Here is a 27,404-nt window from a genome sequence, read left to right as displayed (position 1 = left end):
TCTATCAGGGGAGAAATACATGTCAAATAACAGCTGAATTCCACATGGATTAAAAGAGATCACACTGTAATCAATTTAACATATTGATGAACATTAAATCTTTTGCCAGTGTTACTGGTTTGGTTGCACATGAACAAGACTATAAAGCTTAAAGTAAGCAGATATTTAGCCTATTAAAAAATCCTATGGACATGCTTTTAAGCCTAGTGTTCATTCTCATAGGTTGGTGCCCTATTTTAATGAATTAATACCTGGTCTACACTGAACAATATTGGGGGAAAAGACACTGATAGATTTGATAATCAAGATGAAAGTAATATTAACAATCTTTATAGTAAAACTCCACACAGAAATTAGAACCTGGCTAAAATATTTGAAATGAATATGATAGATCAAAAAGATTAATATATTTAAGACATAATAAAAAATAGATAAGCCCTACCATTCAAGGAACATATTATTTCAATCTTTCACAAATATTTATAATGTTATAAATATACCTTACCATCAAAGCCTGAAGAGAACAACATGAGAAAGAAAAAAAATATGCTCATCTCACTCAAAAATATAAGTGTAAAAATCTTAAGCAAAAATTAGAAAAATATAGTAATTTATTTCACTGCCTTAACAGATAAAGGTGAAAGAAACACATGATTCTCACTAGATGCAAAAAAAAAAAAAAGCATTTGATAAAATTTATATCTATCAATGATAGGGGAAAACAAAACAAAACAAAAAAAACTTTAGCAAACCAAGAATGGAATAGACAAAAGATATGCCTTAACTTGATTAAAAGAACATAACAAAAAATCTACAGTTTATATCATTCTGAAAAGTGAACTATTACAAACATTCATGTTAATATCCATAAAATGAGCTTTCTCATTATTACTTTTTATGCAACTCTACCGGAGGCCCTCGTTTGAACAAAACCAAACAAACAAAAAAGATATGAAGACTGAAAAAGCTTAAAAGTATGTTCAGATAATTTGTCTACATAAAAACAAAACATCATCTACAGATAAATTATTGTAACCAATATGAAAGTTTATGAGTCATAGCATAAAATATTAATATATAAAATTCATATGAATTTTAGACACTAATCAAAGCTGGTCTATACATTATAAACACTAGCATCAGGAAATTATAATTTAAAATTATATACAAATGTATAATTATAGAAAAATGTATATAATATATACTTATAAAAAGAGAGTATTTCAACAGTAACAAACATTTGAGTTGTCTAAGTGAACATTGTGTGGGAGTTTCAAGAGGAAAAATAGAAAACTTTATGGAAAGCCCCTTCATTTCTAGCTGAAATCTGAGTCTCCCTTGCAGGCATCCGTCACACCACTGGGCCTTGTTCATACTCAGCTGTTGCTTCTTTTTAATGTCTCCACCCCAGTAGTAATATTCTATGGAATCTCATTGCCTGGGGATTTTAGCATCAGATTTACTGTCATGCTCCTCAACAATGGTGTTATCCAGATTCTCTGGCTGTACACCTGGACAATGCTAGAATTACACTGGCCTCCTTAACCTACCTTCCTTCTTCCCAGACATTTATCTTTAACTTCATCATGCGTTAGTCACCTCCTACTATGGCCACACTTAGATTCGGTGTTATCATTAACTGTTCTACCTCCAACGTCAAAATTTCTTCCCTGCTCACTCTATCTAGCACCCACGCATACTCCAATATGTTCTGACCCTCATCCTTTGTGACGTTACTTCCCTGATTTAATATTCAATGGTTCATCGTTGTGGTTTCCCACCTGAAGACAAGTTTGCCTCACTCATTTTGTAATATTATCTGGTAAAATTACATTTTTGGTTTAGTCCAATCTCTGCCTATTGTATGCTTGTACTCAGGTGGCCAGAGAGGGCTGAGGAAAGCATATAAACATTTCAGCTAGTTTTACTCTAAAGGCATGGCCACTAATTTCAAGTGGGTGCTCAGTGGCGCCCAGCAATCTTACTACATTTCCTGGGTACCCTCCCACTTGCCTAGGGGATTCATTCATTTTTTTTCTATCTATCTTTTCTTCAACAAGCTCCGCAATTCTTTTCTCCTCTTCCTCAGGTGATGCCTTGTTTTCTATTTTACTAGGAAAATAGAACCAATCGTGGGAAAACTTCCATATGCTTCCACCACCATAGCTACCAACCTGCCTCAATATGTGCCTTAGTACTTCAGGATTTCACACTCTCTTTTTCGCCTACTTTACCATCTATTTTCTCAATATCTTTTACTGGTCCTTCCTCATCTTCTCCATCTCTAAATTTCGAAATGTCAAACAGTTCAAATTTTCAACAAACTTAACATTTTATTTAAATGTCACTTAGTAGATTCCCCTTCAGTGTAATATATATACGTATATATTATATAGCTTTTTTAACCATTCATTAGCCTTTACTGTTGCACAAAAATCCTGTTCAAGGCCAAATTTTACCCTTGCATTACTTTATTAATGTTAATCCAAATTTATTTAAATGAAACCTTATAAAAGATTCCATCTAATCTTAACCAATTTGACCATAAGGTGAAATCTTTACAAATCCTTTATAACCCCTTTTGCTAAAGGGCAGATTAGTGTCTTTATTTTATTTTATTTTATTATTATTATACTTTAAGTTTTAGGGTATATGTGCACAATGTGCAGGTTTGTTACATATGTATACATGTGCCATGCTGGTGTGCTGCACCCATTAACTCATCATTTAGCATTAGGTATATCTCCTAATGCTATCCCTCCCCCCTCCCCCCACCCCACAACAGTCCCCAGAGTGTGATGTTCCCCTTCCTGTGTCCATGTGTTCTCATTGTTCAATTCCCGCCTATGAGTGAGAATATGTGGTGTTTGGTTTTTTGTTCTTGCGATAGTTTACTGAGAATGATGATTTCCAATTTCATCCGTGTGCCTACAAAGGACATGAACTCATCATTTTTTATGGCTGCATAGTAGTCCATGGTGTATATGTGCCACATTTTCTTCATCCAGTCTATCATTGTTGGACATTTGGGTTGGTTCCAAGTCTTTGCTATTGTGAATAGTGCCACAATAAACATACGTGTGCATGTGTCTTTATAGCAGCATGATTTATAGTCCTTTGGGTATATACCCAGTAATGGGATGGCTGGGTCAAATGGTATTTCTAGTTCTAGATCCCTGAGGAATCGCCACACTGACTTCCACAATGGTTGAACAAAAAGTCAGGAAACAACAGGTGCTGGAGAGGATGTGGAGAAATACGAACACTTTTACACCGTTGGTGGGACTGTAAACTAGTTCAACCATTGTAGAAGTCAGTATTATATAGTTTTTAAAAAGAAAAGTGAAGTCTGTCAACTAAACAATCTAAGAGTTAGTGATAATAACCCTCAAGTTCCCTTAGTGATTCATCCTAGTCCAACCTGCTGGTGATTTAAAGTTGCTATTTGTTTGATGTCTCCTTAAGAGTTGTAATATATTTCTCCAGTATTTACCTAAAATACAAATAATATTTAATTGTTATTCCTGATGTATATATAGCAGTACACAATAAAGAAGCAGATGCCATTTCAGGAGATACACAGCTTAAATTTTCAGCAACAAAAAGCATGCATTCTAAACCTTGACATCTACACTTACAAAATGGGCCCGCCAGGAAATTATTGTTCTACCTTTCAGATGAATCAAGCACTATAATTGGGACTGTGTTTATGTGAGGAGAAACAAATGAATCTGGTCAAACTGAACAAGACAGTTTTCTGGTCTTGCTCCTAACAATCCTAGTACTGTCACATAACACTAGTACCTCCACGTTATTTAGTGATTTATAGATTACAACATGCTTTCACAATTAATCTTCACCACAGCCCTGTGGGAACTAACTTTGAGAAGGCTTTGATATATGTTTCTTCAGTTCTTGTTCCTTAATGAGAAATATCTTGAATAAATGACTACATTTGGAAATGAGAAAATAGAAAAGTGGGGAAGTTAACTGGCTTCGTCACAGCTAGAAATGGTTGAGGCAGGATTTAACGGACATTTTCCTACTCTTGCTACCTGAGCTGTTCCCACGATGTCGCCACTGCCTTACCTAGAAGACATCACATCTATTGGTGAAGAATTTAGACTCTGGAGTCAGGCTGCATGGATTTCTGTATGACCATGAGGAAGTTACTGAACTTCTCTGAGGCCTGTCATTCTCTTTTGTATAAAGAGGATAATAATAATAGTACATGTAAACATTATTTTGAGGATTGACTGAGATGAGGTATAACAAGCTCCCCACCCAGGGCATGGCACACGGCAAGTGTTTCATACAGGTTAGCTATTGCTTATGTTATCATCATTAGACTCCAAGTATATTTGCACTTACAACATCAATTAATTGAAGTAGTTTTAGCCAGATCCTTGTTCATTTGTATCAACACGTGTCCTTTTTCTAAGATAAATCTGTCATTCAATCATAGGATTGTATTTACCATGTGCCCTATATACCGTTTCAAGTCAACTCTGTAAGTCTTTGCTGGTATTTTTAATTCAAAGTAGACAGAAAATAGGCTTCCAATAAAGAATAGTCCGTGCAATTTCAAATGAATATTTGCTTTACAAGAAGTAAAAGTAGTTATTGATATTAAGTTATCATTATTTATACTGGATGCATCACTAACTAAAGCAGGATGTCTAATTTTTTGGCTTCCTTTGGCCACATTGGAAGAAGAATGTCTTGGGCCACATATAAAATACACTAACACTCACAATAGCTGATGAGATTATTTTTAATTGCAAAAAAATATCATAATGTTTTAGGAAAGTTTGCGAATTTGTGTTGGGCTGCATTCAAAGCTGTCCTGGGCCACATACAGCATGTGGGCCACGGACTTGTACTAAAGCTTGGGTAAAGTTAAATGTATCTTGTAATAAGAGCCTTTGATGGGAAATAAGGGAATCTGCAATTGTGGAGTATGCACTCATCCTCCTTACTATTCTTAGAAACTCCTTTTCTGAAAATGGGTTCCTTTTGACTTGTAGGAAAGTTATAATACCTTCCCCTCCCCCTTCCTCCATTAAAGGCAAAAAAGCAGCCCAATGACAGTTCAATTTTACAAAAGGACATTATAAAAATTATAATACTTAAGATGGGTTCTGAGTGGCAGAACTGGATAAGTGAGAGGGAAAAGGCAAACACCAATTTAAAAAGCTGTATGCAAAGTTTAATGGTGAAATGCTCAGACCATGGGAAGCATACTGAAGTGTAGTGCACAGTAGATTTTAATATAGAGATTGACCTAATTATAGAGGATTTTGCACATCAAATAAAGTAGTTCAGATAGAGGTAATACTAAGGACAATGTCTGATAGAAAGTAGAATCTCAACTAATGTTTAAAGAGCCTAAAATAAGGAATCTTTATATAAACAATTATTCTACAACCCTCTAGCATGACAAAATGAAACTTCAGGAGCATCTCTCTGGAATGATACATACAACATTACTGCTAATTCAAAGATTCAATGGCATCACAATATTTCACACAAGAATACGTTTCTACAGTTTGTTCAAACTTTTCTCTTTTGAAAAACATTGAGGTGATGTCCAAATTTCCATCAGGACACAAATTGATGAAATAAATATAAGAAATATTCTCATTGTCCCTGCTTTTCTGTAGGAAGCATTTCCTGAGGTAAGACTTCTTGAGATTTGTATAAATACCACATACTCTCCCATAAAGCTGTAATAATTTTATCCCTCTAGCTTTCAACGAATGGGGGAGCCTGTCTCCATAGCTTTTCAAACTTGACCATATGATGGACAAATATTTGTATTTCATTATTGTTTTTATTTGTTTTTCCTTGACTATTGAGAAAAATCATCATTTCTTATATTTCTGGCCCTTTGATTTTCTTCTTCTGTAAAATATCTGCTTATAACTGTTGATCCGTTGGATGGCTTGTAAGATTTTTTATTTACATTTTTTCTGTGTGTGATGTTAAGTATGTCTCATATGTTGCAAATGCATTTTATTGTAGGTTAGTAGCTTATTTTTTTTACTTTATGTATGTATGGTATCTTTGGCCATTCCACTCAAGAATTGTATAACAAAATATGTGGTTTTTCATTCTGTGTTTACAATCTTGCTTTAAGAGCTCTGAATCTCAGGGCAGACAATCTCAGGGCAGACAAAAAAAAATTTTGTTGCCTTTTGTTTTTTACATTTAAATATTTACCCTATCTCAAATTTGTTGTTATGACAGGAGATGAATAGCCTAACTTTGCTTGGGTAGAAGATTGTTTTAGTGCCAGTTAGTAAATGAACTGCTTTTTCAAATAAATAAAAATTTAACTTTTCGCATATAAACTTTAAATACATAATCAAAAGTAATTCTGGTCAAAATTCTGTTCAAGTGATTCATATCTCTCACTATATTCTTGAATTATAGTCTCAATTTTATAATTTTTTAGCCATTCTTGGATATATATTCCTTCATATCAATTAATATAACAATGTTATTAAGTTATAAATAAAACAATATAAACAAAAATATTCTAATGAAAAGGTACTAAATGCATATATTTATTGTAAGAAAAATCAACATAATTCTGATATGAAGTCTTCTTTTCCACTAATGGAATAATTTTTCTATATTTCTGATTTTATTTTATGCCCTATAAGGTTTTATTTTTTCTATAATCTATTCACACTTATTACATCCATTGTCACTTAATAATGTCCAACTTTTTTCTTTCTGTATGTAATCAGTTCTGTTAATAACTTGTATTACTAATGTTAAGAAAAGTATAGATTTTTGTACTGCATACACATGTCGAATTAAGCTTTATTAATACTTCTAAACTTGAAGTCTCTTAGTTTTTCAAAATATATGACCATGTAATTTGCCAAACAGGAACAGGTTGTCTTGTTTCTTTATATTTTATTTTCTAATCTTATTGCATTATATAGAAACTCCAAAATAATGATGAGTAAGATAATAAGAATAAATATTTCCATCTTATTTCTAATTTTAATGAAAAAAGTTTTCACTCTTTATTATGAGTTTTGCTGCTGGTTTTGGTAAATAATCCTTATCATTTCTAGGAATAGTGATGAAATTCTTCAAACTCTGTTTCACATACAATATCATCACATTGAAAAATATTATTTACCATAATGAATGATAGCTAAAAATATCATGATTCCTTTGATACACTGTTGGATTCAACATACTAACAATTATTTTAGTGGTGTCCTTACCAGAAAATTTTACATTTTATTTTCTTTTTTGTTTGATCTTTGTTTACGTAGAATAGGATTTCTTACTTTGTTAGCAAACAAGACTTTTGTTTATTGCTCATTTAAAATACAAAACTAAAGCAGAGAACTGCAACAAATAAAAGTTGTTGTATATACAATGATTTTAAAATAATATGGAAGCCAAAAGTCAGTAACTTACGTGAATACGCCAATTACCCCTAACTGAAATATACAGGCCCACATGTCAAGTAAATTAAGGAAGATCTATGTTGTATCTAAGAGACTCAGTAAAATAAAGTGCTATTTTTTAGAAAATTTCCAACCTTGAACCCTACCCACCAATTTGGGCTTTCCCCATAATATATTTAATCGTACATAATTGTTTTCATTACTTTAACCAAATACCTGGTGAATACTATCAGTGCACAGACTCATCATTTGCTTAGAATAAGACATTTCTCTGGTTGTTTATGCCTCACTTTTGACTTTTCTCCAGGTGTTCTTTATCTTTCAGTAACTTTATTTACATTTTAGATCTTCTGGATCTTTCCCCAGATCTCCAGAATTTTTCTGCATGAAGTAAATATTTGTGTGTGTGTGTGTGTGTTGTGATTTATTTCTTCAACTTGATACTCTAGGACATCTATGATAATAGAATATTCTGGTTTTTTAATAAATATAAATGTAATTTTTTAAAAATTTCAAATATCATACATTCCTTTCCAGAAAGTCCTCCGAATTTTCCAATTACTTCTCCTAAAAAACAACTATCTGCTTTGTGCTTTCCAGTTAAAAATTGTATTTGTCTTCCAAGTCTAATTTACTTAGACTTAAGAGCTTCTTAACTTAGGGATGTGCTAGATAGAATTCAAAGATGTCTGTGAACTAAGATGGGAAAAATTATATCTTTAGTTTTACTGACTTCTAAATGGAATATGTGATTTCCTTCAATTATGCATGTAGGCCAAAAGTCAGTTTCCCTAGCAGTTCCTGTGTCTTTGTCAACAGTAGAAATCATAGATATTTTCCTATCATATCACTATTACACTATATATCTGATATACTTGTATGTTTATTATTTCAAAAGTAGTCTAATTATCTTCCAGTGTAACTTTTTATTTAATGTACTAATAGGCATACATGTTACCACATTGCATATTTGTTTTTAATGTATTTTAAATATATTTAAATATATTTTTATGTATAATACTATGGATTTTGTTTAGAAATAGTATTCTTTCTGAATTAGGGTCCACAGGATGCTTCAGATCTCCAAAGAAATCCATGGCACACAAAAATTTAAAATCTCCTGATTTAGAGCCATATATATGTAATCGTGCCGAATTTCTTTTAAGCTGTTTATTATAATTATTTTCTGGACCAATGTTTCATCAGACATCAAATCAAACTATTAGTGTATTTAGGCCAGTCACGGTGGCTCACGCCTGTAATCCCAGCACTTTGGGAGGCCGAGGCGGGTAGGTCTCCTGAGTTCAGGAGTTCAAGACCAGCCTGGCCAACATGGTGAAACCCCATCTCTGCTAAGAATCCAAAAAATTAAGCCAGGTGTGGTGGTGCCTGCCTGTAATCCCAGCTACTCGGGAGGCTGAGGCAGGAGAACCGATTGAACCTGGGAGGCGGAGATTGCAGTGAGCCAAGATCATGCCATTCCACTCCAACCTGGGTGACAGGGCAAGACTCTACCTCAGGAAAAAAAAAAAAAAAAAAAAGCTATTAGTGTATTTAAAGTTGCAACCACTCTGAAGAAGTAAAAAGCACAACAGTCTTTTATCCACCAGTCTTCATAAACCTTCTGGTAAATTATTAGCCCTAGGCTTAGACTAACAAAGAATTTTTTGTCTGTATAAGTGCAAATTTGAATTCTGTTTAGTCTTTTAAAGCAGAAGTTTGAGCCTAAAATAATACTTTCGAGTTTGTTTAGATAAGATTGTAACCTAACTTATTCATCCATCCATCCATTCATCCATTCATCTATAGATTTCTTCATTCCTATGACAACCACTTGCTTTTGTGTAAGTAGTTTGTGTTCATGTGTGTGTATGTATGCGTGTGTGCACACATGTACATACATATACACACATATGTATATAAATTTAGGTCCTAAATTACTGTTGTCAAATAAATTTATAAATATAACTCTATATAAAATTTTAAATATAACTAAGTTGAAATTTCTTGTGTTGATTTGAATTAGAAATCAAACAGTCTCTGTGTGTGAAAGAGATAAATTTTATACTTATAATCCTGAGGGGTTTTTTTAAGTGCTGCTTTTGACTATGTTAGAGTAAAACAATGATGCTAAACACAAGGGGAAGCTAAAGAACTTAGCACATTTTTACTGAAGCCCTTGAAAAAAGAAACACCTTTTTCATAAAGTTTCTATTATTTTACTATCAACCAGAACTTTAAAAAGGCATTTGAGTCACAGAAGTTTCGTGTTACAAGGGATATTCCTTTGCATATAACAAATGCCCCTTAATATCTTTAAGAGACTTTCACAAGATTATATAGCTAATTAAACATAGAGCCAGGTGGGTGCAGTGGCTCATGCCCGTAATCCCAGCACATTGGGAGGCTGAGGTAGGAGGATCATTTGAGCCTAGGAGTTTAAGACCAGCCTGGCCAATATAGTGAGATGCTGTCCCTACAAAAATATGATCTAGGCGTGGTGGTGCTATGCTTGTAGTCTGGCTACTTGGGAGGCTGAGGGGAGGCGGGATCACTTGAGCCTAGGAGTTTGAGACCAGCCTGGGCAATATGGTGAGACCCTGTCTCTACTAAAAATAAAAAAATAAAAAAATTATCCAGGTATGGTGGTGCTATGCCTGTAGTCCCAATTATTTGGGAGGCTGAGGGAGAGGATTGTTTGAGCCCAGGAAGGAGGTGATTGGTGTTCATGCCACTTTAGTTCAGCCTGGGCCACAGAGTGAGACCCTATTTCTTTTTTTTTTTTTTAAAGAGCCAGGTTAGGACATGTATCCATTTATTCTTAAAATCTAGTGTACGCCAAACAGTATTATGTCAGTAAATTGTTTTTACTCAATATAACTATTTTATAAAAACTGAATTTAATAGAATGAATACCCTTAAATTGTATGAATGTCACTTCAGAATGAATTTCTCTCCAAAAAATTTGACTTCAGTATTAATAATGGTTCAAACATGTATATTTTAGTGACAGAGATAAATTTCTATGAGGTTTTTGCCGTTAAATTACTTTTGCACTAACTTAATACATTTGGGTAAAACATCAGGCTCTGGATTTTAAAATAGGTGCTTCAGATTGGTGCTGAGTCACTTCAAGGTGAAATATGTAGATACATTTTAAGAATAGCAATCAGTTATAAGTTAAGTTAATGGTTGCTTGTATATGTCAATAACATTTAATGCTGTGTGTTATCAAAATAATTCAGTTATTAATGTAACTAATCTTGCAGTAAAATTGAGAAAAAATATTGAAGAGATACATTTATAAAGTTTGGACAGAATAAAAGCCAAAGCAACCTTATGGTTAGTTACTCAATACAAAAAACAGGGGGATTTATTTGGTTTAATTTCAGGGTCCTCTTTTAATTGCCTCTTCTACTTTTGTTATGGATTGCTGAGTGAAATTTGTGATTCAATAACTTGGAATTTATTTTTAAAAAGTAGTTTGTTTGGAGTATGTGGTTTGCTTCTTAGCAATGTGAGTATATAATTTAATGCCAATATGTTTTCCTGGGTGTAATGCCTTTATGTCTATAGATTTTACTTGAGCAAAATAAATAAAACACAGTGTGATTTTCATCTGCAGGGTTATGTCCTTAAATATGCTAGATGGAAAACTTTATAAATTTGAGAAGAAAAGTTAATGGAAAAGTAGTAGTTATTGAGTGCCTACAATGACCTATTTATTTTATGTGTTAGGAAAATGTCCTCTTCGCTTGTAACAATGGAACCACAAAAGGAAGGAGGAAGAGTTGCGTATGGGAGACATTGAATAAAGCAAAGGAGAGGGATTGAGACAGAAAATAGACTGCGTTGAGAACGAAGCGTGAAAAGGGGCAGCAAGCCCATTTTCTGGGTTTTCTAAATGGTTGTGAGGTCAAATGACTTATATTTTAGACTTCCTTAAATTATTGAAACAGGTAGTAAAGTTGATAATTAACTGATAATTGCCTCAGCTGCAGTCAACCAGAGTCCCTGAGTCATAGCTTTTCGCTGCCCTCTCCATAGCTTCAGTATCACCCATTCTCCATAGCGGGGGTGCTTTGAGGTGGCAGGCTCGGCTTCCCTGGAAAACCAGTAAGAAGAGCCTCTTTGTCAACCCTTACTCATAGTCAGCTGAAAGACAGAAGAGAGAGGGAAGGGCCATTGGCCCTAATTGGATGCAAGGGTTCTCTGAAAGTGCCTTTCCAGTGCTAGAACGCGCAAATTTGCATTAGCAGCTTCTGCAATGCACTTGTGTTCACCTTTCCATCCCAGACAAGTGAACATTAGGGAAACAGAAATCTGAACTCAGAGGACTCTCAGGGCATCATCTGGATGAGATCTCTTCTTCTCTGACATGTTTGCTTTAAATTAATTCTACCTCATGTTTCTGTGTTCTCTCTCTCTCTCTCTCTCTTTCTCTTTCTCTCTCTCTCTTTCTTTCTCTGTCTCTCATCTTTCCTGTCTGGCAGGGTGCAATCATATCCTTTCCTTTTCCATGGATACAAGTCTAATCCAAAATGTAATAGCTATCAGCCTTCTTTACCTGCCTCCAACCATTTCAATTTTAATGTGTTCTTCAAAATATACTAAAATAATGTTACTACTTAGAAATTATTCCATTATTCTCCTGGCTAAATTCTTCTATAATGTCACCAATATTTATAAAATAATGCTATTCAAAAGCATCTCTAATCTAGCCCTAATCTACATTGAAGCATTTTAAAATTATTTAGCTTTCTTGACTTATACTATACTCTAAAGAAAGTATTTTTATAAATGTATCTCTCATGTCTTCTCTTTGATGCTGTCATTTTCCTATAACTGTTTTACATTGCTAGTTCCAACCAGTGTAAATATAAACACCTCCTCAAATCCTTTTCTGATTAAAAAAAATCTCTAAATTAATTTCCCCTTTGTTTTATTCATACTCTTGTTAGAGCATTTACTGAGTTCTTACATTAAAATCATTTCTATAGTATTATACTGTGTGTGTGTGTGTGTGTGTGCATGTCTGTGTGTGTGGAGGGAGAAAGAGAGGAATTTTCTGCTATGCTTCTAGAGAACAAAACACCTTTTTCCACCCAGCACATTGCCTTGCACATTGTCATGTATAGTAATTATTTGTTGATTAAATGAAAGCCATTAAAGTGACTTGATTTATTGTTATAAGATTTAGTGAAGTTATCTTCTTTATTTTTTTTTGTTTGTTTGAGCACCTGCAAATCTGTAATCCTAGGACATAACATCTGAAATAAGCTAAATGTACCAGCCATCTAGGGAAAAGGACTGGGGAATTTAAGTCTCTGTATACCCCAAAGACCATTTGTGTACAAATGAAAGGCTGTAACATTAGGACATTCTGAAAGAAGAGCTGGGAAAACTTAGCAAAGAAAAAGGGTGTGGGAGGGGGAGGGGGGCAGAAGTGGTATTTTGGTCTTTCTAGAGAGAGATTAGTTCCTGAGAGCAAAATCTTGAGGGGGTCACTTTAGCTTGCATTGTTTCACTATCTGTGACCGGCTCTTCCTTGTCATCTGAGATTGACTCAGTTTCTAGTTGGAAGGCTTGGAAGTCGGATTTAATGGCTTCGCCCTACAGAAATGGCAGTCACCTGTGTGCAGAATAAATCGATGTGTCATGTGTGGAACACCAACTATCTGCTAGGCACTTTGCCAAGCAGAAAAAGAATGGCAGCCGAATGTTCTAACGCTTCCAAAAGAACAGTTTGCATCTGCAGTTTTCTGCTCCAAGTATGTCAATTATTCGCTTCTTGCTAAGGAAAGTAAAATGTTGCACAGTACCGTATTCTTGTTAATACTGAACAAAAAAATTATAGTTAGCAAATAATTTTTATGTTCTAGGGCTTATAGCAGATTTTACAGTTATTGTATTCTAACTCTACCAGCTATATATATATATATATATATAGTTTTCTGCTTTATCAGGTTTTGGTATCAATGTGAAGCTTTCTGCTATATATAGCAGAAAAACTACCCTGAGATTTTGGAAAGTACTTGGCAAATTTTTAGAACTGAAAGTTTCAGATTAAAATTTGGTTATCATCTGACGTGACACTGCAAATACTCATTTCTTATTTTTCTGTGTATTTCTCATGATACCTACCATGATGTTGGATTTGAAGTAAATAAACATTTGATTCACTTTGCTTGGGAGATACAGGAAATCTGTGCTCCAGTTTTCTGTCAAATACACAGTCATCTCTGTGAGGATATGAATTGCTTTATCTTCATTTTTCTTAATTCTCTACATCTAATGCAGTGCCAGACAATAGACTCAGTAAATATTTGTTGATTCAATATATGAATAAATTATTGAATCAATCAAAGTAATTATAAGCCGTTTTAAGAAAGGGAATTGCCTGAAGCTGTTGCTATATTAGAAAAATCACATTTGCAGTAGTGGAGGGAAAGAACTGAAGATCCCGAAGACCCGTCCTTTTCTTTAGAATGGCTTACACTTTATATTAATAATTTTCTAGTAACCATAGGGTCCCCTTTTCCTTTATTAAAGCTTCTATTCTATTAGCTGGTTAACCATAAAGTCTTTTGTCAGACCCTTCTCTCTCTTTCTTTCTCTCTCTCTCTCTCATTCTTTTCTCATTTCAAAACAAAAATAAAATGTACATTTTCCTACATTTGTGTATATTTTGAATAGCATCTTCGAAAGTAAAAGCAAAAGAAGCAGGATTGGGAAGCGGAAGCCATTAGACCCTGATGCAGAGCTGATGAATGTTCCTGCCACTGTAAACAGGAGCTCCGGAGGATACGGCTGCCTAGCAAGCCATGTCCTATGCTGAGTAGAAATAGCTGGGCCCTGTCCATCCTCTCTGCTTGCTCTTCCATTGTCCTGCATTTTAAAACTGAGGAAGAACCTGAACCGGTTAGCAGGTGGAGGCTGCTGGTAGACTACACTCTTGGTAGCCGGACAGCAAGTCCATTCTTGAAGGGGTTATGAATGCCACATCTCCATTTTCTATAGGAAGAAAGCATTCTTATTCTTTTAACGAAGAAAACTTCACATTGATACCAGAATCTGATAAAGACAGCACAGTGAAGATTAGAAATCCAACTCCCGTAGGAAAATCGATTCCAAAATATTTCTCATAAGTGGGAGTTGAACAATGAGAACACGTGGACACAGGGAGGCGTACATCACACACCGGGGCCTGTCGGAGGGTTGGGGGCTAGGGGAGGGATAGCATTAGGAAAAATACCTAATGTAGATGACGGGTTGACGGGTGCAGCAAACCACCATGGCACGTGTATACCTATGTAACAAACCTGCACATTCTGCACATGTACTCCAGAACTTAAAGTACAATAATAATTTTTTTAAAAATTGCCAAAGTAAAAACATTATGCATTTGACCACGTGGAATTCATTTCAGGAAAGTCAGAATGTTTCAATATTCGGAAACTTATTAATATAATTTGCCATACTTTTAGGACTAAGGAGGATAATTATATGATTATATCCATTGAAACAGAAAAGGCATTAGACAAAATTCAACACTCATTTTTGATAATAAATAAAAAAGTTATTTGCAAATGGCATAAATATAATAAATAAAACCAACGTAATTGCAGTGGGCAGACAAGTTGGTATCAGTGCTTAAGAAAACTGTATGACACAAAAACTCTGTACCTAGAAACAAAATCAACATACATGTACGTTATTCCTTCATGTTCAAAACAGAAATAAAATCTTCATAAGAGCAATATTCTTAATGGCCCCAGACTGGAAACCATAAAAATGTCATTAACAATGAAATGAAATAAAATAGAAATTGAAATATTTCGCAGAATTGAAGCAACAGTTTTTGCTACTAACAAGAGGAATATATTTCAAAGAGCTAAAGTTGAACAAAGAAAGCTAGACATAAAGAGTACATATTTTGTGATTCTATTTATATAAAATTTTTAAAGTGTGTGAAAGTTACTTATACTGATAACCATTAAATCTGTGAGTATATCTGAGAAAAGTAATAACTGAGAAGAGTAACAAGTGGGAGGCTTGTGAGGTGCAGGCACTCTCCTAGGTTTTAATCTGGGTTGTGTTACCTAAGCATGTTCAGATTTTTAAAAGTCATCAAGCTGTATATTAATATTTATGCATTTTACTATACATATGTTATACTTTAATAACAAGTATAAAATGAATAGTGATAGCAATGAATCACAATATATTAAATAAAAGAAAGAATTCATGGGGTCATAGCAATATCCAACAACAAAAAGGAGAAGATGGAGAACTTTCATACACAGAAGAATGCAATATAATAAATGTAGAAGTGATGAGAGAATAAGAAAACCTCAGACTTTCAAAAACCATGTAATAATTGATGTAGGCATATAGTTAGTACTCCGTAACAGGCAATTATTTTCTTAAAACACTTTTGTTCTGTTTTTATTGTCTTCATGCAATCGGAGAGGACCCAAACCTGTCCCCTGAGACCTAGATAAACACTAATATTTTGCCTGCCTGGCTGAGTCAGGGTCCCAGCAGAGTCACCCATGGAGTCCAGCTAAGACAATCAGTTCCTGATGTCTAACAATCTATGACCAGCTGGGTGCCAGGCAATTAATGGTAAAGACAACATATAATGTTAAATTTAGAATACATTTTAGAGTAAGATAAGCTCTAAAATAATTATAATTATGTAATTTAAAAATAGTTATTTACTGTATTAGTCCGTTTTCACTGTTCTATAAAGACACTACCTGAGACTGGGTAATTTATAAAGGAAAGAGGCTTAATTGACTCACAGTTCCATATAGCTGGGGAGCCCTCAAGAAACTTATAATCGTGGCAGAAGGCAAAATGGAAGCAAGGCACATCTTACATGGCAGCAGGAGAGAGAGAGAGCAAGAAAGGGGAAGTGCCAGACACTTATCAAACAGCCAGATATTGTGAGAACTCTCTATTACAAGAACAGCATGGGAGAAACCATCCCCATGATCCAATCGCTGCTCACCAACTATATCCCTGTATACATGAGGAGTACAATTCAAGATGAGATTTGGGTGAGGACACAAAGCCAAACCATATCATTACTGACCAACCAATTGACCATTCAACAAACCAGTGCAATGGTTTATTGAGTATTAAAACTCAAACAGCAGATTTATTCTTGGTATATTCTCACATATTTTAATAAACTTACTATATCTCTCTTTAATACTTTTACACTGTTATTTTTTGAAAAAAATGTATGCTATTCAGTATGGATATACTATACTTATTTTTAAAATAAAATTTTCTGCAATATTCTACAAAGATATATTTTATGGTTAATGAATTTGAAATTCTTAATGAGATTTGGGTGGGGACACAAAGCCAAGTCATATCATTACTGACCAATCAATTGACCATTCAACAAACCAATGCAATGGTTTATTGAGTATTAAAACTCAAACAGCAGATTTATTCTTGGTATATTCTCACATATTTTAATAAACTTACTATATCTCTCTTTAATACTTTCACACTGTTATTTTTTTGAAAAAAAATGTATGCTATTCTGTATGGATATATTATACTTATTTTTAAAATAAAATTTTCTGCAATATTCTACAAAGATATATTTTATGGTTAATAAATTTGAAATTCTTAACAGCTTAAAAAGCATAGAAATCCAAGATGAAATTGTACTGAATCCAGAAATTGCCTTCAAATTACATGTCACTTAAACATACATCTAATATAGGAAATTATTTAGTTACATTGTTTTGTCTTCCCTCATTGTCTGCCACAGAAAACACTAAAAGTACAGTAGTCTCCTCATATCCAAGGTTTTGCTTTCATCAGCTTCAGTTACCAACGCTTACCTGTGGTCCAAAAATATTAAATTGAAAATTCCAGAAATAATACATAAGTTGTAAATTTTGCACCATTCTGAACAGCACGATGAAATCTCACGTTGTCCCTCTCCATCTCACCTGGGACGTAAATTCTCACTTTGTCAGGCAAAGGCACACTGAAACCATTTCCCAAACCTTAATCACTTAAGAGCCATCTTGGTTATCAGATTTACTGACACGAGATTGCAGTACTTGTGACCAAGGAAACTTTATTTACCTTCACAGCGGCCTCAAAGTGCACAAAAGTAAAACACTATCTTAACAGGCAGTGTGGTCACCCTAGCACTCATAAGCACATTTCAAAAAGTGTTTATTACCATCTTCACTATTAAATAATTGCATACCTCTGTAAAGGATATTTTAAATAGATAATTTCATTCCTATTATCTTTAGTGTTTCTCATGAAACCAATGGATATCCTATATGGCCAGATGACTTTAAAATGTGTGTAATTGTCCACATATAAAAATGTACCTATATTTAAAAGTAGCATTAATGAAGTGTCATCATGAGTGTCGTTTTTCTCCATATGGTTTTCCTCTGATCCTTTTGTGGTTTCCTTCATTTTTCCAGCAGCATATTTCAATGTGACATGAGTCATCATTTTTTTCTGCCATGCCTGTTTAACTGCCCTTATGTAGCATTAACTTTTCATAAATGCCTCTATGGCTTTGTGCCAGCAAAAATAAATAAACTAAAAGTGCTAAAGCAACATAGTGCAGTGCAATTCACTCAGGGTTGGGTGTCAGACAGGTGAACCTGTGTTTATTATATAAGGTCTTTAAAGTATGTGGAAATTGCAGATCAGATTGTAGACCTTCCACTTACTCACTGAGGAACTACATCCATAAAATGTGAATAATAAAGGGTGAGGGTTAATGTACCTAGCAGATGCTTACTAAATAGCGGCTATTATTATTTTCATCATTACCATCCCTAGAGTATAACCCAAAGGAAATCGTGCATAAACACATTGGTGACCTGATTCAATGGAATTCACACCGCTGACTCGATTCAATGCTTGCTTATTTCTAATAAAACAGTAATGCTAGTTATGGAGCACCTCTTGTCATCTGGAAAATATACCAGAAAAGCACAGATGAAAAGAGGAAGCATGAGGCCAGCCCACTTATTTTTGCTGCCACATTTAGTCACTAGGCTGAATGATAGGAAAGCAGAAGCTAAAACACAGTAAAAACAAACAAAAGACAAAACCTAATTGAGGAATTAAAGGACTTCTACTGCAGAGGAAGAGCTTGGGTTTAAAACAAATCATTAGCTGTTTTTGAGTGTATTTCTTGATTATTTTGGACCTCAACATCTCTGAGAAAGCAAAGAAAAGAGTGTCAGCTGGAAAATAAGTTGGGCTTATTTAAAAGAAATAAAGACATTCATCAAGTAAAGAGTTTCCATAACCACCTATTTTAAGATGCTGTAAAATGTCATAATTCAGATTAAAAAAAGAATAATGCATCATATTGGAAAGTTTTTTTTTTCCAATTTTGTCTGGTCTTTTTGTAGGGGAAAAGACCATATCTCTCCTACAAAAAAAAACAAAAAACAAAAAACCGGCCAAGGACATATAAACCCTGTTCCATATTGCTATAGCATGGTGTATGAAATTCACAGGCTTGAACAAAAGAATAAATATTCATCACCTCTGCCTTTTTTTTTTTTAGGTGCCTCCTATACTCCTTGATAAGCAGTTCTCTGAATTCACTCCAGACATTACACCAATCATTTTGGCAGCCCATACAAATAATTATGAGATAATAAAACTCTTGGTTCAGAAAGGAGTCTCAGTGCCTCGACCCCACGAGGTCCGCTGTAACTGTGTGGAATGCGTGTCCAGTTCAGATGTGGACAGCCTCCGTCACTCACGCTCCAGACTCAACATCTACAAGGCCTTGGCCAGTCCCTCTCTCATTGCACTGTCAAGCGAAGATCCTTTTCTCACAGCCTTTCAGTTAAGTTGGGAACTTCAGGAACTGAGCAAGGTGGAAAATGAATTCAAGTCGGAGTATGAAGAGCTGTCACGGCAGTGCAAACAATTTGCTAAAGACCTACTGGATCAGACGAGAAGTTCCAGAGAACTGGAAATCATTCTTAATTACCGAGATGACAATAGTCTCATAGAAGAACAAAGTGGAAATGATCTTGCAAGACTAAAATTGGCCATTAAGTACCGTCAAAAAGAGGTGAGTGTTGCCAGACTTGATCCATCAAAATGCCATAGAATTTAATCACAGTGAAGCAAACTGCTAGTCACAAAATTAGTTTTGGGTTTTAGAGCATTTTCTATTCAGCTGTAAGTGGATGACATTTATTGTCTGCCGGATTAATAATTATGAATCACATTGAAGAGTGGTAATAAATGGTTTCATAATTGATGTTTTTGGCCTCTGTCTTAAAATGTACACATTGACTGTGGTATAATGGAAAAACTAATGAATTTTAGTATGTCCAGACTGAGATTTCTGGCTCTGCTATTTATAAGTCTTGTAACTTTAGGGGGTCACAGATAGATTTCCTTAAGCTTCAGTATTCTCACCTGCTGAATGGATTTAATATTTGAAATTATATATATATACGTATATATATGTATATATATACACGTATATACGTATATATATATATACACACGTATATACGTATATATATATATATATATATATATAAATAAATAATCAGCCCTCTGTATCTGCAGGTTCCGCATCCTTGGATTCAACCAAATGTGGATGGAAAATGCAGCATTCATAGGATGTGGAACATTCAGATATGGAAGGCTGATTTTTTCCTATCCATGGGTCCCGTAGGGCCAACTGCTGCAGGGCTAGAGCAGCCATGGATTTTGGTATCCACATGAGGTCCTGGAACCAATCCCCCACAGATGCTTGGGGACAGCTGTATATATAGACAACATTTTCCTCACAGGTTTTTAGGAAGTGTAAAATATGTGGATGTGTGAAGACTCTTAGTAAATTATATGGTATTGTTTTATTTATATCAATAAATACTTATTATAAAGTATTAATAAAATAAAAGACTTTAGTACAATAGCAGATGTAAGTACTAAAACTTTTCTCATATCTTGCTCATTTTTTTGATTTGTCAGGAATAAGAAACCAAGTAAGTTCATCGCAAGGGAGTAATAAATTTCTTGTAAAATTTCCATATATTAAAAATGCTGTATTAAATAACAGAATCTCATACTTCTTACCCTTAATCAGCCAGCATAATTGCTTTGTGTTTGAGTGAGTTCTCAAAAGACTGTTTACATCTATCTGAAGAAAATATTGGTTCTCTGTTCACTCTTAAATGATAGTAATTATCTATTCCAGAACAATACTTGGAAATGCTATGTAAGATGAAAAGAGAAAGAGAAAAAGTGAAAGACTTCTGAATTGTAAAATGTACTCAGTTTCTTTTGAATTTGGCCTTAATGATCCCATATAAGCCCTGGCTGCTTTGTCTGTTGCTACTCACTAAATACTCAAGGTTCAAGATACCTGAACTTGCTTTCTCAATTTTTTCCTCTATTTATGTGACTAGTTAAGCTAATCTGGTTGTCATGGAAGCCTGAAACAAGGTGAAATGAACTTTTCCCTTAATACTGAAGTGAACATTTTCTTTTGTGTCCATTCCCTCTAACTCTAAAATCACATTTGCTATTTTGAGTCCTTGTCAGCAGTATTAACTCATTTTCTTAGGTTTTTATGTTTTGGACTCAGATATCTAATATTTTAAAGAAACTAGAGTAATTTTACTACACAATGATAAGATACATTGATGAAAGATGTTCAAAGTGGTAAATGGGAAGATAAGAAGTCATTGCAGGCTTTAGACTTGAAAGATATTGAAATATTGATATGGCCTAAATCTTCTTAAAGATCCATATTAGCACAGTAGTATGCTTTGCTTTCTTTAGTTTTTCTTTGGAGAAGGGGGTTTAAAGAATCGACACGATGATTGCAAAGATTTTCTCTTATGCCATAGCTGTTCACTGTTAATATTATCCTACAAATGTTCAATGGAATAAAGTTCCCAAGATGTACGATTCATGAAATGAAACAGAGAACGCAGAAGCAGCCTGCTCTGCTCACCTGTTGCTCTTTAGGGCTCTCTGCAGCCAGTGAATGAACTCAGATTTATTTTTTGCCTGCACTCATTTTGGTCATGGCATTGAAGCTGATTTAACATCATCTTTGGCCACAATAACTTTTGTGAAAGCCTGGGAACAAAGTACTCATAAACTCCTTTACCGTATCCTCATAACAGAATGCTGTCAATGATATTGCATTAACTGAAGCTGCCAAATTCCTGTCAAAGAGTTGTTCGAGATAGAAATTGTAATTTGAATTTCTTGCATATTTATATTTATATTTTTACCTGCAAAGCAATTAATACACTTTGGTCATGCATTAATTTCCTTAATAGCTGTTTCAACATATATTTCACGGAACACATTCCAGGCAATGCACGGGGCACTTGGGATTCCCAGGTGTCAGGTCTCTGCTCTCATAGTTTATAGCCTATTAGGAGAGACAATGAAACATTGAATACATATTCTCCATTTTGTTCCTGAACCACTAAAAATGTTCTTCCTTACTCAACATGTTTTCTTTGCTTATGTTCTTCTGTATATGTTATAAATATAAAAAGTGGGTTCAATGTCAAAACCTATGAAAAAGCCATAACTCTAATCCCATCTTCAGTATGTAAGAAGCAAAGCAATGGAAGGCATTTAATAATTTCCAACACTTCTCTCAAGATGTTTGTATTCTTGCTAATATGAAGTTATGGAAGGGTGATAAAGCCTAATAATACAAGATAAAAGATAACAAAAAACATACAGCATGTAACAAAAAAATAAGAATTAGTGCTATTTTTTAAAAGACACTTTTCTTGTAGATATGGGGTCTTGCTATGTTGCCTAGGCTGATCTCAAACTCCTGGGTTCAAGCAATCCTCCCCAAAAGATACAATTTTAAAAGACATTGTATTGGGATTTTTTTCCTTTCAAAATGTTTTGAGATTTCAATGGAGATAAAAATGAAAACGAAATTCTTACACAGTTGTTCTGGAGTATCTTGCGTTTACTATCAAAGAGCATATTTTTCTCGGATTGAAGATTTTCCCAAAGCAAAATAACATTGGATAACTGATAGCATTATTTGAAAAATTCAGGAATAACATTTTACTTTCATATATACCTTTTAAAATCATAAGTTGTGTTTTACAGCATGTATTCTTAGGTTATTCAGAAATTATTAAATTCAAATATTAAAGGTTTTCTAGTAAGATCATGTGCCTTAAAGAAAATTCTGCTTTAGCATGTCTTGCTTCATATCTTTCTTACCAAAAGCTTTCCTTGGTTTGGTCTAAATAAGTCTGAGATTTATCTTTAGTCCATCTCTCAGGATTTGGAATGCTTTCTCATTAACCTTCATTCACATAGCTAAGTCCTGCACACTCTTTAAAGGTCATCTCACGTCTTGTCTCACCGCAGGAGCATTCTATGAAGCAAACCCCTCCATAGACTCTCTTGGATAAATGTCCTCATTATACACACCCTATATTGCATTGTGTTATTACTTTTCCATCTCCTCCTCTAGGCAGTGTCAGGAACACATCCATCTTACTCACCAGTCATACTGTAGCCCCTGACATACAGAAGGTGCTCAGTAATGAATGCACCTGAATGAAGTCATAGATGCTCTTAGATCTGGATGGTTCCCTGCATGTTTCTTTGCCTGAATAAATTGCACTATTTGGGTTAATCTCCTAATAACAGCTTCCTTATGAATCAACATATTAAAACAATTAATGTTGGCAGGATTTGATTGCAGACTTGTTCTGGTACTTCTCTAATCTCATCCAAAGAGAAAGTTCTGTGTTAATCTCATGCCATAGATATTTTTACATTTTCATTTTATATATTCTTTCTAAGCAGCAGCATCATAGAAAGAAGAATTGTATTACTTCTATTAATTCTAGGCTAATGATGCTGTAATTGTACTGATCATATATTAGCAGAACAAACATCTTCTATCAATTCAAATGAATGTATTTTAGCAACTGGGTTAAGTTGTTTACATGGTTTATTATATTAAACCTCCAAATACACTTCTGAAGTATGAACTATTTGTTGCTGTTTTTTTTTTTCATGAAAAAATCGGAGTCACAGAGGGTTATATAATGTGCAGTGTTACTCTGTTAAATATTGGGGCCAGATTGCAAATCCAGATCTTAACTACAAAAACTCGGCTCTAACCATCACACCATATTGCCTCCACCCAGACATCATCCTGCTGAACACTGGGTAAACCTGAGAAAACTGACGCTGCTAGCCTAGTTTTGTTGAGCACACGAATTTATTTCATGACTCAGCTCGCCCGTAATGAAAGCCTTGCATTTCGACATGAAGTTTTCTTTGCTTTCACGTTGTGATGAAGCACTTGATTTCTCCAAAGAGTGTGAAGCCTACTTTCCCTTTCTTTCTTACTCCACTTTTACATTTCTGTGTCAAACAATAATCTTTCAAGCACCATTCTGCGATGGGACAGGTTTAAGGTTTAAGGTTGCTCCCTTGACCAAGCACTCCCATCCCAATGCCAATCATCTAAATGAATAATAGCAAAGGAAACTGGAAACAAAAAGCATGTAGTCATACCCTTAATACTGATTCTTGCCCTGTGTCTAACATAAAGGTGAGGTACGACTGAGGACATGTCTTAGACAAAAAACTTGTCCCTTGGTTTCTGGCATGATTTTTGCAGATGCAGAGTCTGTGGCAGTTAAAATTACTTCCATGTAGTCATTCCTCTTGCCTAATATTTGTAAGATTACTAAATGTGAATTGGAAGCTTAATGCATTTCTTAACTATTTTTTACAGCAAAGACCTTCCTTAGTTTTTGTTACATGATTGACAATATTGTGAAGTAACTAATTAAAAGGTAGAGTAGCCTAGATGTCTAATAAAAATAAAAAGCAAGGAAATAGATTATTTGTCTAAAAATATTACAATTCAAACTCTCTATAGCTTTTCAATATATTTAATTTGCCTTTCCCTTTCATGAAGGTATTTCAGCAGCTTTGCAACATTAGCTTAAATTTTGGAACTAATTTGGGTTTTGTCCTACACATTAATGGGATTGTTAAAGAAGGAGAAAAATCAACATTTGAACAGCCCGCTGCTCATGACCTCCTAACCTTCTGTTTATCCAGTCTTGGGGGAATGGAGAAAATGTGAAGAGATTCATGTCAATCAGACACTATCCATGGCATGGTAAACTAAATTGATTCAAAATATTCCACAATTACAGCTCTTTAAAGCTCTCTTAATCTCAAGATTGTTGGTTCTGTTTCTTGATTTATTTCAAACCCCTTGATATGGAAGCAAGAAACAAGACTGCTGTGAGCAAGGAGACAGGGGAGGTGGGGGAGAATGTAGGGTCAGAGGAAACACATAGGGTGTAGCCTTAGTACAACCAAGGGACACCTCGGGTGAGAGTTACAGTGCATAGCAAGAGTGCTAAAGCAGTTAAATAACAAATAGAGCAGACACTGTGGATTGTGTCTTCTTAAAACTGCCTAGAACCCTACTTGTCTGTATATCATGGCCTTTATTTTATAAACTCTTTTTTGATAAGTTTATCACTCCAACAGGTTTTTAATTCAAATGTTATTTGAAAAAGGCAATAAATAATCATTTAAATCCAATCTTACTACAATATGAACTTCATATTAAAAATCAGTCAACAAACAAATTAAAAACACCACTCATGTTCTTGATTTACCTGATATCTACATATCTGAGATCTATAGCAAGATGCCATTTTGTGCTTCTGTTAGTAGTTGAGGGACAATAACATCTCTCTCTACATATTTTTTATTTTGAAATTACTAACCCTCAAGGTTGTACCCTACCCATCTTTAAAAAAATCACACAGGTAAGTTAATAATAATGTTGCATCCTTGCTGTCTCATAAGGATCTTGGGTTGGTGTTGGAAAACAATGACTTTCTCCTCTTAGATCCAGTGGATTTTGGTGTCTGGTCAGCAGCCATGATAGACCTTTGTACTTGCTACAAATTTGACGGCATAGCTGACCATTGTTAACCACTGACTGTCTTAGAATCTTTTGTTTTTCTCCATTACTCTTCTTTAATCTGGGATGTCTAAAATATACCTTTCCTATTTTATTATGCCTGTATATATAATTATATATACCAGAGTATATATAATTTGGGGAAAAATATCTCATGCTATGAAAATTTTTAAAAAATAAGTCTGAAAATCTCATGCTGGCCAGCTGCAGTGGCTCACATCTGTAATCCCAGCACTTTGGGAGGCCGAGGCAGGCAGGTCACGAGGTCAGGAGTTTGAGAGCAGCCTGGCCAACAAAGCGAAACCCCGTCTCTACTAAAAATACAAAAATTAGCTGGGCATGGTGGTGGGTGCCTGTAATCCCAGTTACTCAGGAGGCTGAGGCAGGAGAATTGCTTGAACCCAGGAAGCAGAGGTTGCAGTGAGCCGAGATCATACCACTGTACTCCAGCCTGGGCAACAGAAAGAGACTCCATCTCAAAAAAAAAAAAAAAAATCTCATGCTATGGAGACTTTTTCTCATGGACATCAAATAACTCTTAGAGAAGGAGAGCAAAGAGATTACTGGGAGAAACATGAGAGAAAACACCATAGTCCTTATGGTGTTCCCCGTCATAACTGAGTCATTTATGTAAGTAAAGTTGGTAATGCCTTTTCCTTAGTTTGGTTTTCTTATTTAACACACTGGGTTATCTGAATGAGATTCAATTACCATGTCCTTTTCCCTTATGCTTCTTCTATGTTTAAACTGCTTTGAAAAGATTCATGTCCTCCAATGTCCCCTCAGATACCACTTTCTCTGAAAAACCTTCCCTTATATTATACCCAGGTTATAATTAGTTATTGTTTTCTCTTTTGTATGGTAGAAACATTCCTTTATTGCAAATGTCGGTTTTTCTTTTCATTATTTGTTTTCACATTTTGCTTCTCCAGTTGAACACCTTGCCTCTAATACTAACCTCCTCCAAAACATTATTCACAACACTACTAAAGGTTCTTTGTTTTGTTTTATTTTTTGGAAAGGCAGATCTAGGAAAAACTTTCCCAGTTATACAATTGAAAATCCCAAGCCCGGGGAAACCCTCAGTTTGGGTCATCATAAATCTGAGCATAACTGTTAAGCATTGTAATGTCTATCACATAAAGTCCAACTGCCACAACAGTCTTATGTGGATTCTGCCTAAATTTTCAGTTTTACCTTTCTTAATGCCCACCGTCACTGCTTAGAGTCTGTATTTCAGCCAGGTGGGAACATTCATAACATTGTTGCAGTATTTCCCCTTCTAGGCCTTTATATCAGGCATCTCTTGACGTCGGCCCTATTCCTTTGTTCATCTATTGCAATGGGTTTTATCTGGATCATATTAGAATCACCTGGGAAGTTTGTAAACACTACATTGCTGCATATATCCCACTTTCAAACTAGTTAAATCAGAACATCTGGGATGTTCACCATATCTTTGAAACTTTTTAAGTTTCAAACTCTCCAGAAAATTCTAATGTGCAATCAAGGCTGAGCACTGCTTAAAATTACCGGTTAGGGTTTCACCTGTGACTTCAAGCTTCTGTAGATTTCCTTGACTCTCTCACGGAGAGAAGACAATGGGTCCCAAATGTATCTGATTATCAAACTCGCCCGGACAGCTTTTAAACATAGCACTTTGCATGAAGAAATTTGGCTTCAATAAGTCCTTGCATTCATGACATCCCATGAAACTTACTTCAAATTTTTCCCATCTTTCTCCACGCCTCACTATCCACCCTGCCATTTCCTTATTCTATTATGGCTTCCCGGAACCAGAAGCCGTCCTCTCTACCTACTGTACATCCTGCTCCTTTCTCAGGACTCTCAGAGCTTTTATTTCTTTATTTCCCCTATCTTCAAAACAAAAGAGTCTGGTAGGAAATCAATATCCTATTTAAAATGGAGGAGTAGACCTGGGGAATGGAAAGACA

The 27,404-nt window shown here is 34.7% G+C and overlaps 1 protein-coding gene across 2 annotated transcripts in view; it reads left to right on the top strand.

Moving 5' to 3' along the window:
- TRPC4 (transient receptor potential cation channel subfamily C member 4) overlaps window positions 1–27,404 on the top strand; it is a 228,466-nt gene that overhangs the window by 98,960 nt on the left and 102,102 nt on the right. For both annotated transcript variants that reach the window (XM_031001457.3, XM_004054405.5), the window contains exon 3: window positions 19,018–19,536. In XM_031001457.3, the coding sequence (XP_030857317.1) occupies window positions 19,018–19,536 (519 nt within the window). The remainder of the gene's footprint in view (window positions 1–19,017; window positions 19,537–27,404) is intronic.

Source organism: Gorilla gorilla, chromosome 14, assembly GCF_029281585.2.
Source record: "Gorilla gorilla gorilla isolate KB3781 chromosome 14, NHGRI_mGorGor1-v2.1_pri, whole genome shotgun sequence".
Lineage (NCBI taxonomy): Eukaryota > Metazoa > Chordata > Mammalia > Primates > Hominidae > Gorilla > Gorilla gorilla.
The sequence above is the reverse complement of the archived record's forward strand: the minus strand, read 5'-3'. Positions and strand labels throughout refer to the sequence as shown.